General features: G+C 41.8%; 1 protein-coding gene across 3 annotated transcripts in view; it reads right to left on the bottom strand.

Annotated features, from left to right (window-relative positions):
* The window catches only part of TRPC4 (transient receptor potential cation channel subfamily C member 4), a 187,924-nt gene that overhangs the window by 60,864 nt on the left and 113,773 nt on the right, over positions 1 to 13,287 (bottom strand). For 2 of the 3 annotated variants that reach the window (XM_089511493.1, XM_089511485.1), the window contains exon 3: positions 9,073 to 9,591. In XM_089511493.1, coding sequence (XP_089367619.1) covers positions 9,073 to 9,591 — 519 coding nt within the window. Of the gene's footprint in view, positions 1 to 9,072; positions 9,592 to 13,287 lie in introns of those variants that run through there. The other variant, XM_089511512.1, reaches the window with a different exon arrangement.

Here is a 13,287-nt window from a genome sequence, read left to right as displayed (position 1 = left end):
AAATCTCACCTTTGCAGAAGAAACACCAATATAGCTCTGGGGCATTTGTAGGTGACATGTAGCTAATGGAAGAAGGCTTTACCTCTTCTTGTGCTCGCTGATTCTCCCTGCTACTGGCTTCTTTGCAGGCTCTTCCCCCCATCCCCACAACTGGATGTAATTTAAACCCAAAAGCCAGATTCTGTTTGAAGGGGGGAAAATAAAACAGTTTCAGGAACATCTGCAAGGGGAAATCCTTCCTCCACGTGCCTTAACACAATTCTGGTGGAATTCTTCGCTTGCCTCCTGACTCTATTCTGAGTCCATGGACTGCAGCGCTTTTACAAATGACTCACCAGGTAAAATGTTCTCTGACACGTACAAAGATTCTACCAGTATTGTTAAAGCCAAACTAAACCTGGAAGCACATCAAATGTGTCACATTCTGATAGATTAGCCCATTGAGGTGATAGTGACTCATTCACAGGTGCCTTAGGGTAAGAACACTTGACTGCATTTACTGACAAGCATTTTATAATATATCAATAAACATATAAACTGATGCACACATAAAAAAATTAAAAGACATGAAATACCATAAAAAGGTTTTGAGAGAGACTTTGACATGCACAGGAAGAGAGAAAAACCAGTGGCTGAGAAAGCCATTTTCACTCGGCGTGTTCATTTCAAACTTGGGGTTTTTTTGCTCTGATTTCAGAGGGATGCACGTAATGGCGCACAAATTTTTCACAGTCAGGTAAGACTCACAACACAGAGCAGAAGGTGATCTGGGAGCTGTGTTTGGGGCTTCTCTGTGACTTTTAAACTGTTTTTCTTAAAAGGGCTAAGTGCTCAGACCAAGCGAGACTCGCTGGGGATAGAGCTAGCAACTGATAGCTCTCTATATAGCTATAGCTCCAGTCTCTTCAGCCCACTGACAGGGCTTGGTGAAAACAGCAATAATAACATCAACACAAACCCCAATAACAGCAAGAAAGAAAAAAGAAGAAAGCTGGTTCTCTGTAGCCATTTTGGTTGGGTGAGTTCTTAAACTCTTAAACTTAAACTGTGGGGTGGAGCTAGAAATCTAATTCTATATAAGTGCTGGCAGAGGCACACACCTAACCATGCAATTCTTTTATAGTCAAGGAGGTTTGGGGGTACATAGAAGAAGGTGATGCGGGAATAGTCTTTGGGGGGGGGGGTCCTTTAATTTTTCACTTTTTCTTATTCACTTTTTTCCTTAAGGGGCTTGGGGGGACTTTTGCTCAAAGGATGTGAATTAGAGACTTGCCTCCAGAAGGAGCTAGTAGCCAAGAGCTCTCTAGATAATTATAGGACCAGTTGATTGAGATCGCTAACAGAGCTTGGGGACAAAGGCCAAGCCAACAGGGGTCCTTTACACAGGCGTTTAACAGGGGAAGCCTATAGTTGATGGGGAAGCCCACAGACTTGTTTCAGTGCCTCCTTAAGACTTCTCAGTATGGACACAGAGAGACCTGCTGCAGTCACCTGCAACATGTATGGGATATTTGTCTTCTTGCTTAGGGATGTGGGGAACTTCACCTGACCAAGTGCAGGTTGGTAGCTCTCTTTGAAGAGAAAGTCCAGCAACTAGAGGCCCAGGTATCTACACTTCAGCATTTTAGGAAACAAGAAGTTTTCCTGGACATAATGGACTGGATGGTCTTGGACAGAGGACCAGAAACACACAGAGGAAGTTGCTGGGAAGGTAGATGGTTGGAGGAGTGTCACACACAGAAGTAAGGAAACCAGGAAGCTTGCAGCTACAGAATCAGGGATGATGAGGAAGAGCAGCAAGGACAGACATCAGGGACAGAGCAAGGGAGACTGAGAGTACCACCACAGGGAATAGTTGCTGCTAAGTCTCGAAGGAGGCGTGTGGTCATGGTGGGGGACTCCTTGCTGAGGGGTACCAAAGCAGTGGTTTGTGGGCCTGACAAGATGTCTTGGGAGGTGTGTTGTCTCCCTGGAGCAAAGACACGTGATGTGACAGAGAGGCTGATAAGACTTGTCAAGCAGGCACAATTTCAAACAGTTCCAATGAGGAGGAAAAATGGGAGGTGTCTCAAGAAACCAGGATGGATGACTAAGGAACTTTCAACTGAGCTAAGTTTTAAATGGGGACATGTATAAGAAATGGAAAAGGGGGGGAATCACCAAGAAGAAATGCAGACAAATAGCTATCAAATGTAGGGGCAAAGTCAGAAAAGCAAAGCACAGAAGGAGCTCAGGTTTGCTAGAGATGTTAAGAATAATAAAAGGGCTTTGGGGGGGTATGTCATTAGCAAAACGAAGAAGAAGGAAATGGTAAGGACACTACGTGGAGAAGATCATGAAATACTAACAGGGGACAGAGAGAAAAAGCAGAATTACTCAATACCTTCTTTGCCTCCGTGTTCTCAGAAAAGGCAAAGGATGCTCAACCTGAGGAAAATGGAGCAGAGGACAAAATAGGAGAAATGCAGCACATAATAGAAAAGAGGAAGTACAGAACTACCTGGTTAATCAAAATGAATATAAGTCTCCAGGACCAGATGAACTACATCCAAGAGTATTAAAAGAACTGGCAAATGTAATATCGGAGCCATTGGCAATAATCTTTGAGAACTCCTGGAGAACAGGAGAAGTCCCAACAGACTGGAGGAGGGCAAACATTGTCCCCATCTTCAAAAAGGGGGAAAAAGAGGATTCCAACAATTATCGTCCAGTTAGTCTAACATCTATACCAGGAAAGATTCTAGAGCAGATCATTAAACAAAGAGTCTGTGAACATCTAGATGGCAATTCCATAATCACAAAAAGTCAACAGGGGTTTCAGAGAAACAAGTCATGCCAGATTAATCTGGTCTCCTTTCTTGATCAAATTACCAGCTTGGTAGACAAAGGGAATGCTGTAGATATATCATATCTGGATTTCAATAAGGTATTTGACAAGGTCCCGCATGATATTCTTGCAAACAAGCTAGTAAAATGTGTGCTATGCAACTGTAAGGTGAATTTTTTAATTGGCTAACTGGCCGAACCCAAAGGGTGCTCAACAATGGCTCCTCTTCATCTTCTTCATCCTGGAGAGAAGTGACCAGTGGGTTGCTACAGGAGTCTTTCCTGCGTCCAGTGCTATTCAACATCTTTCTCAATGATCTGGATGACAGAATTGGGAGCATACTTATCAAATTTGCAGATGACACCAAATTAGGAGGAGTAGCTAATACCTCAGAGGACAGGATCAAAATTCAAAAAGACCTGAATAGACTAGAAAGCTGGGCCAAAGCTAACAAAATGAATGTCAACAGGAAGAAATGATACTGGACTTCGGTAGAAAAAAATGAAATGCATAGATACAGGATGGGGGACACCTGGCTGACTGAAACTGTGAAAGGGATCTAGGAGTCCTAGTAGATTGCATGTTGAAAATGAGTCAATAGTGTGATGCAGCAGCTAACAAGGCTAATGCTATTTTAGGCTGCATCAATAGAAGTATAGTCTGTAGATCGAGGAAAGTAATAGTGCCACTCTATTCTATCAGGCCACACCTGGAATAAGTGTCCAGTTCTGGGCACCACAATTCAAAAAGTATGTTGACAAATTGGAGCACATCCAAAGGGGGGCAACCAAAATGGTGAAGGGTCTGGAAACCATCAAGCCCTGTGAGGAGAAACTTAGGGAGCTGGGCATGTTTAGACTTGAGAAGATAAGGTTAAGAGGTGATGTGATAGCCCTGTTTAAGCATTTGAAGGGGTGTCATATAGAGGATGGAGCATGCTTGCTTTTTGTTGTTCCAGAGACGAGAACACAGAATGATGGATGCAAGCTACAGGAAAAGAGATTCCACCTTAACATTAAGAACATCCTGACAGTAAGAGCTGTTCAACAGTGGAACACACTTCCTCACAGAGTGGCGGAGTCTCCTTTTTTGGAGGTCTTTAAGCAGTGGCTGGATGGCCATCTGTCAGGCATGCTTTAACTGTGAGTTCCTGCATGGCAGGGGGGACGCATTGGATGGCCCTTGTGGTCTCTTCCAACTCTAAGATTCTATGATTCTGTTCTATGATCCTTGCACACACAAATCAGGTGGGCTTTTGTGAACTGAGATGCAGTAGTGATGGTAGTGATGCTCTTCTGATGGGTGCTGTAATGATATGGGTGCAACTCTAGGGCTGGCTCTACTGTTAGGCAGAATGAGGCAACTGCTTTAAGCAAGAAATGCTGGGCGGCAGCTCTAACTGCCCTTCTAGACATTTTACACAAAAATATACAAAACAAAGATGATTCACCTGGACCTGTTGTACTACTGCCCTTGGTCAAGGATGTATTGCTTTAATAATAAGAGCCCTCCCCTCCCTCCTTCCAAGTGTCATCTTCTGGCCTGGGAGGGAGTGAAAGGGCAGGCCCAACGCCATCGGGCCCAGCCTTGATTAAGAAAAAGAGCCCTCCCTCCAGTCCATCTGCCTTGGTCCAGGCCTCAGAGGGAGAGAGGAATGCTGGATCTGATCCCCTCCCCTCCCCACCATTCCCTTCTCCTTTTGTGTTGTGTCTTTTTAGATTGTAAGCCTGAGGGCAGGGAACCATCTATTATTCCCTCTGTTGTAAGCTGCCTGGATTCTCAGTGATTGGGCTGCATATAAATAAATCCTATTTATTATTATTATTATTATTTAAAGGACAATTAAGCACATGTGTGTTATAGCTATTAAGCATAGAGGGAAATATGCCAGATATTCTTCCCTAGCTGATTTAGTTCAAGGAAGCCAATTTAATATAACAGTGAGTAAGAACTGTTTTTTGGTCAATGCAAAGTTCTCAAATGGTTGTTAACACCCTTTCTCAATCCACGGCCTCCTCCTGAATGCTGAATGTGCCTATAGATTGGCTTTTCATGAAGCCCAGTCCTTTGCCTTCCAAGTTAGGCCCATCACCAGCCCACAGCACACTGGGGCAAATACTAGGGTCCCATGGCTCAGTAGGGCCTATTCCCACTGCTGCTATCATCATCATCATCATCATCATCATCATCATCATCATCATCATCATCATCATCATCGACATCATCGACATCATCACATCATCATCATCATCATCATCATCATCATCATCATCATCATCACCACAGCTGCTGCTACTGTTGACTGCTACCTTGCTTGCTTGTGATAGGGCAGGCAGGATTCACAGCAACCTTAAAATATGAGTATAAACTCCCAGGCATGCTTCAGTTCAGCAGACTTCATTCCACTATGCTGACCTTGGGAGAGTGACCAAGATCATTGAGTCAGTGGTCCCATGTAGTTTTCTGTGTTCATACATATCCTTACCGTGCCACTGACTATGTTATCACATCATGACAAACCATGGCATGACAAAGTTCCAAAATGCCTAATTACCGCCATGGGGAGAGATCAGCCTGTCCTCTAAATTGCAAGTAAGCCAGCAGGGATCCCCCAAAACATGGAGCCAGAACTGTTCCAAAATGGCCATGGGCTATGAAATGGATTACCAAACCCAGATTCCTAAACAGCAAAGAGCTACCATTGTTTATCTTCATGATTTTTTGTAAGCACCTGAGAAAATGGCAACCATTGAACAGTTAGCCAGCACAGCTGGAGAGGAGCACTAAACAGTGTTGTCTGTGGAAAGGCTTCTATTATGGTACAGGACAAGGGAAAAATCATCAAAATGTCAACCAATGCTGGAGCAGCTGAGAATGTATTCTTGCACTTACTTGTTAGGCTTCTACCAATTCTCTGTGGCACTTAGCTTAATATACAACACATTAAATAACAGATGAATGCTAACAAGTTAAACTAGTATGTTGTGCAAAAAGCCCATAGATTATCACCCAACTTTTAAAAAACAGACATGCAGGAGCAGGAGGCTACCAATCTATTCAAAACAAAGAGTAGGAAGTGTTCAAAACAGTAAGAGACTAGGAAGCTGTGATTTTCTGCTTCATCCCCCCAGTTTCTGAACACACTGGCAGCCACTGCGTCAATGTGATTAGACAGCCAGACAATGTGTAGCTTGGCCTTTGGAAGGGCTTGAAACATTAATTACACATATTAGGCCCATCTACATGTCTCAATAAACCATGGCTTTTTCTCACTATGGTTTGTTGCTTAAGCCACAAACCACACAATAGATGACCTCAATTAGCTATGGCCCATTCTGGATGGGTGTATAGTATGTCCCCAGGACGTACTAGGGTTAGGAAGGGGCATCAGTTCCTGATGCCCCTAACCCTAGTACGGACTGGGTCCGTACAAAATGGCAGCGCCCGTCCACACAGGCGCCACCATCTTGACGTCGTGGATGCATAGTGTCCGGACGTCGTGAGGCGCTAATGACGTCGTGAGTGCGCCATTAGCGCCTTGCGGTGTCATTAGCATGCCGAGAAAAGAAGCACCATTTTGGGGCTTCTTTTTGCTCCACGAGGGAGGCGCACGGTTTGGCCGCTGCAGCTCCCTCGTGGAGCAACCGGCAGCGCCGGCAGACCACCGCTTTTAGGCGGTCTGTAACGCGCCTATAGCTTGTTTTCTCCATTTCTGGTTTGTTCATCTCCTGTATCTTTTTGTCAGATCCTGTTTCAGGCTGGGGACCTGGGGAAACAAGCCAGGGATAATCTACAGCTGTTCATTTGCATGCCACAACAAATCATGGTTTAAACAAACTACAGGTTGTGAGCCAGCAACATAATACAAGCTCAGAATGCTGTTTGTGGCTGGCTAATAAACCATAGCTTGTTAGAAGTGATCAGTTCATAAATCACAACATGCCAAGTGTCCACAAATATCATGATGTGAAAGCACAGCAAGGATAGGTCAAATGTCTGAACACTGAAATCAATGGAAGAACAGGAGACCAACCGTCTCAAGGGAGAAGAAACATTATATGTATGAAGGCTTTGCTGAAAAGATGAACCTAGGTCCCTAAAATTTAGAGAAACTCTCTTAAACATATTTACATGTGCTGATGATTTTGTTTGTAAAAAATGTACGATCAGGTTCCTTTGATCACATAAAGAAAACAAAAGATAACGCAAATACTAGTAATGTTCTATGTTCATGTTATGTTCATGGACTATGTTCCGTTATGAACATGAAGAACAAATAAATGGCTTAAAACTCAGCAAGGTTAGATGAGATGCTGTTAGTAGATTAAGTAGCCAAGTAATTCAGAGGGAGGTCTCAAAATGAAAAACTTCTTTGAAATCATTCAAAGTATGTGATGTATCAATCATTTTGATAAACATAATATCAGAAGATTACGTTTGTATTATGTTGATACTGTATTTACTATATACATATCTATGTGATTATTATTATTAATCTTAGTTAGTTATTAATGTGCATAATAATATGCAAAATAACTAATAATTAGTTGTTAATGTGCAGCTAAAAACATACAAACAGGTTCCTTTGATCATATAAAGAAAAAAAGATGACCCAAGTTTTAATTTACATCGCAGCTATAACAGACACACCTCCCCAGTCAACTAATAATCTTCCTGTAAGATCACAGAATATTGTGACAATCACAATCATAAACAGATGGAATCTAGAGCCATCAGTGTTTATTGTGCATTGTGATAAAAAAAAAAGGAAAAGAGAACCATCACAGTGACTATTAGTTGCTAGGAATAAATTCTGGATGAGTATTTGCTCATGAATCACTCTGTACCACAACCGGAGCCACCCATGGAGAGCATCTTCCAGTTCTCCTTTTAAAAACACCCATCTGCTCACTACCACTCCTAGCTCAAAGCTCTCCTAGATACCAGTATAAAACAACCAATGCACCAGTAGGCCTGATTCATATTCCACCTCTGTCTTCCATAAAGGAGATGGGAGAAGACAGAATCCTGGAAAGAACAAGGTCTGATCTAAATTTCCTTCCTCTTCTTTGTTGACACACTGGCACAACTCTTATGAGTTAGATGTGGAGTTAGAAGTATCTGGCATGAGCATGTGCTCTAGGGTTAGAGGCAGTGAGAGGAACAGTGATGTCTTTCAGAAATGTGGGTTCCATATTCTCCTCTTCCATATGTATTGTGAATCAAATTAAAAAATTAACAGATGCCAAGCCACAGAGTTTCAGACATTATGCCCCACACGTTTACATTTGAATTTAAATCTATATTTTTGAACATGCTTGGTTTCTGGCTTCTCTGACATAGAAGTCACCATAAGATATCAGGAAATTTAATTTGTGCTGATGCTTCACGTTTACAACACGAACACAAGGTCATCTGTGTTCATTTGTTTAAATACACTGTGGGGATACTTCCCCATATGACTCTGTGACAAGAGATGCTGGCCTTTTGTACTGAAGTCTTGGAAAACCTTGTTACAGATTTATGTGGAAATCTAATGCTACTTGAAATACTGAGTTCTGCATAGCTAAGATCTCTGGGAAATGTTGCCATTTAAAATACACATAAGATTTCAGCTTCAGAAACAAATACTAGATTCAGATTGTGCATGTAATCCTTTAGCCCTGGAAGCTATTTTACAAGGCAATGTTGCAATTTCAGTGTTGTTCTTATAGAAATATTGGATCATTGTGACTGGTTCAAGAATAATACAGGACAGAAATGTTCCAAGCTTATACCAGATTTTTTATATATTTTTAAATATAAAAAAAGTATTGCCAACTGACAGATTTTTGTATCTTAAGTTTTTTTTAACAATTATTGTTACATCATTATGAAGGCACCCACCCACATTTAGATGAATCAGCTGTTTGAAATAACTCACACTGTTGCCTGTTCATGAATTTTAAGATGTTAATGAACTGGAAAATGCTCCAAAGAGCTCAATCTCACCCTAATCCACCAAAGTTATCTATTTCAGTTGAAGACACAACCACCAGCACCACTGGAAGCCATGTTGACTGCAGTTTTTACACTTTCTGTTATCATTATATCATAATAACCTATTATGTTCAATCAATTAAAATGAAATATAGTGTAGAACCAAAGATTCAAGCACCATTTTATCTTGTTTCACACGTATATTACTTTTCATCAACCACTGTCTCACACTCTAATTCAGCAAAAATATTATCCTGCACACCTACCTCTTTCTGGCGGTATTTAATAGCCAGCTTCAATCTTGCCAGATCATTAACATTCTGTTCTTCTATGAGGCTGTTATCGTCTCTGTAGTTAAGAATAATTTCCAGTTCCCTGGAACTCCGGGTCTGATCCAAGAGGTCTTTTGCAAACTGCTTACATTGCTGGGAGAGTTCCTCATATTCAGATTTAAACTCATTTTCCACTTTGCTCAGCTCTTGAAGTTCCCAGCTTAACTGGAAAGCTGTAAGAAAAGGATCCTCGCTGGACAGGGCAATCAAAGATGGGCTGGCAAGGGCTCGGTAGATATTCAGCCTGGATCGGGAATGGCGAAGGCTGTCCACATCTGAGCTGGAGACACACTCCACACAGTTACAGCGGACTTCATGAGGTCTTGGGACAGAAACACCCTTCTGAACTAAAAGTTTTATGATCTCATAATTGTTTGTATGGGCAGCCAGGATAATGGGAGTAATGTCCGGTGTAAATTCCGAAAACTGCTTATCCAGAAGTATGGGTGGCACCTGTGTGGAAAAGTAAACAAAATTATACTGGATGGTCTTCTGCATAGAAAAATATTCGGGACTAACTAACTGTATGAGGGATCTTCTTGTATTCATAAGCTGAATCTACTACTGTTTAGGGGGAGTGCAATCCCACCCAGTACATCTATCCACCAGCAGCCTGGGCTGATGTACCACCTGTACATCTTCTCCGTACATCCATTTATTAACTCTCATTCAGTCCATTGCCAAGCTTGAGAACTTCATCACTTCTATCACATTCCCTGATATTTATGCATACGAGATTTGCATGCCATCCTGACTACAGTGGGCTCTTAGTATCCACTGAGGTTTGGTTCCAGGACTCCTCATAGCTAGAGAATTCTGGAAACCATAGCTTTGTGGGGCATTTAGCCTTCTCTGTCAAAGAACTATTACTACCTCAATAGCCTCTTTTTCCCTTAAAATGAACTTTGATATCAAACTCTGTCCTGAAAGGGGTACCTTTCCTGCCTGGAAAGCGCCTGATGTGGTTCAGCCAGAAAGCGCTAAGGGCACATAGTCAGAAAGATATCCTTTAAAATTCACATCTATTCTGTTCCAATCAGAGGCATAGATGGCTCTGCCTTTTGTCACCATCTGGGCATCAAAGAGACAAGCCATATGGATCTGTCTCTTCTTTGATTAGGATGGATTAACCTTATGGCACAAGGGTTTGCTCTTTCTTCTCCATGGAAATTTCCACCTTTGAGGTTCCCAAGACCTGCGCACAAAGTGAAAAAGTATAAAGGAGTGCCATTTACTCTTTGTTTTCAACCTTGGACAAAGTCAGAAGCCATGATTTTACCTGGACTACTCAGCCTTGGGTGAAGTCAGAAGACATGATTTTACCAAGACTCCTCCGAATTGCTAGCATTCTGACTCCACCTTCTCTGCAGTTCTCTCTCTGAACTGGACTTCTGGTTTCTGCATTGGCAAATATGGTCCCCATGTTTTAATCTCTATCCTATTTAACCTACCTTTAATTTGTTAGCTCTTGCTTGTGTGTGTGAGTATGTGCTTTGTGTGAATGTTGTAACCCCTTTTACTGTATTAATAAAATATATTTTAAATTGCATTCTGGAATCTGGTTCCTCAGATGTGGTTTTAAAAAAACGCAAAAAGACAGATGTTACCATGGCACTTTCATTGAACTAATTAATTAATCCCCCTATATAAAAATTAATTTGAAGCAATTTAGGTTTGTTGGTGCCACAACAAACTACAACTATCAGAATTCCATAGCATTGAACCCTGGTAGTTAAAGCAGTTTCAAACTGGATTATTTCTGGAGTGTGGATGCAACCATAGTTGTTCAAGCAGAAGAGAACAAGTAGGAGAGGCATTTTTAATAATAATAATAAAAAAAAACAGTGTCGGTTTTATTTTCACACTTCCTGCAAACCAAATGAAGCATAATAAAACAGCCTTAGCTTTTCTGCCTGGCAAAGGCCTGATTACACTTGCGGGGTTTTGCACCACTTTGCTGAATACTTAACAGCCAGCTGGCTGCTCTATCTGGCCTATCAATAAACGACGTGGTCCCCCTGTACACTGCATCCGCTTCCACCCATACGTCTCCAAACACTATTAGAGAGGTTTGATTATCCATATCCCACTGAAGACAAAACAATCTCAAGCACAGCATCCAAGCAGCCAGCAGGCAGGAAAAATAACCTCACATCCTGATGTCCCAAGGTTGCCCACTTCAAGCTTTACGTAAAGTTCAAGTAATTTCACTCCTCAATTACCAGATGGGCTACTAATGAGCACAGTTGATGCCTAATATGGGGGACTCAGTGTGTTGGTTTCTGCAGCAGCATTTGGAAAACAGAGACACAATATCTTCTGGGGCACCAACAAAGAATCCTTGGGCATTTTCCAGGTTAACAAGCTTATTATAGCATTAGCAAAAGTAGCCAGCTTAACCTAGGTTCCATACTTGTTATCTCATCCCAGAGTTCCTTCTCTTTTTCTCTCTGTTACCTCTTACGTGCCGGTCTTTTTGTTTATCCATACCAGCAGCCTATGCCAGCTGCACATGGGTTTTGGTGTTGTTGTTAATGACCCTCGAGTCAATCCTGTCTCACGGTGACCCTGTGGATGAGACATCTCCAAGCCTCTGTGTCCTACACTGCACTGCTGAGGTCCTGCAATTTCATACCCATGACCTCCTTAATAGAGTCCATCCACCTAGCATGTGGTTCTCCTCTCTTTCTACATCCCTCCACTTTTCATAACACATTGTCTTTTCCAATGTGTCATTCCTGACCATGGGTTAGCAACTCTTTAATTTCTCTATAGTGGGCTTGGCATGAGAAGAGCAATGAGCAGATCAGCTAAGCTCCTCCAGGCTGCCCCATACTTTTTTCAGAATCTATAGAGTCTTGTGTAGCTCAATAGCATGGGCTCTCACAGCTTTTAGTTAACCAGGCAGGGTCTTTGTTGTATGAGATAAGCTGCACCAAACAAGAACAGCTCACAAAATCTTTCCCCAATGTTTGTCAGGCACTAGCAGTTTCCATCTCCCTCTCTTAGGTGGCTACATTCTGTTTCTATTCTATATTCCATTCTATTCCCCAAAATCAAGGCAGGGACATCTGCATATTATGCTTATTATGCAAACCATGTGGTGAGTCATACAAAGGTTGACCAACATTCAAAAACAGAGATGCACACATTAAATTTCCCACTTGGAAACATGCATTCAAAAGTTGCCTTGCAGATAGGAAACAGAAGACTTTCTTAGATTTTTGGCACATAATTGAGATGTGCAGAGCCAGCAACACAAGGTGTTTTGCGCATCCCTTATGACTAGGCTTGCCGGATCTAAAATTGGGGATGGTTCCTGCACCTTTAATGGTTACATAGAAGAAGGAATTTCAGCAGATGTAGCTTCTTATCCGGTTGGCGTGACAACCTACACCTGCTAAAATCCCAACTTTTACCCATCTTCTACAGGAGGGCTCCCACAGGTTTCAGTCTGGCAATTATACTTTTGATCTCTTTTCTTTATCACCTTATTTCTTTACTGAGCTCATGTATTCTTCAGGTACAGCTTTCCTAGAGGAGTCCATAAAGTTGGAACACAGTTTGAGATAGCAAAAATTACCTAACTGTGCTAAAGCTCAGCTTAATGCCCACCCTCCAACTTCAAAACAGCGAGAATCATACTTACCAGACTTAGGTCTCCCTGCCTTTAACAATTACTGAGCTAATGTAGGAAACAGGCTTTGTAAACTAACACTTTTCAAGTGCTAAATTAGTAAAAAAGCTAATTATCAGTGCTAGTATTGATACTATGTTAATAAAAGCAAAGGCACAAGCAAATAATAATGCCTTTCCAGAATACCTTTCCTCTGAAAAAGCAACTGGCTTCTGTTTTTAAAGTTGGAGCCGAGGATCAATTGTCTCTGTCCATGGGCAAAAGTCTTCCCACTTTTGACATATAATTACTTTCTTTTTCTAAAATAACAACAGTGCAATTCGATATGTGCCTGAATTCAATGTGGTTAGCTCCTGGATAACTGAATATAGGACAAAATGTAGACTGAAAGGGAGTGTGAGTCAGAAAGAGAATCTTCACCATCACCCTCCTGCTTTCACTTCATTCCGCCCCGCACACTCAGATCAGCCGGGAAGCAAATGTTAACAGTTCCGGAGGCTAGATTGTCTATC

The sequence above is a fragment of the Sceloporus occidentalis genome, unplaced genomic scaffold (assembly GCF_023333645.1).
Source record: "Sceloporus occidentalis isolate IW3139 unplaced genomic scaffold, rSceOcc1.0.p SCAF_1, whole genome shotgun sequence".
NCBI lineage: Eukaryota > Metazoa > Chordata > Lepidosauria > Squamata > Phrynosomatidae > Sceloporus > Sceloporus occidentalis.
Note: the sequence above shows the minus strand (reverse complement) of the source record. Positions and strands in the feature narration are given on the sequence as shown.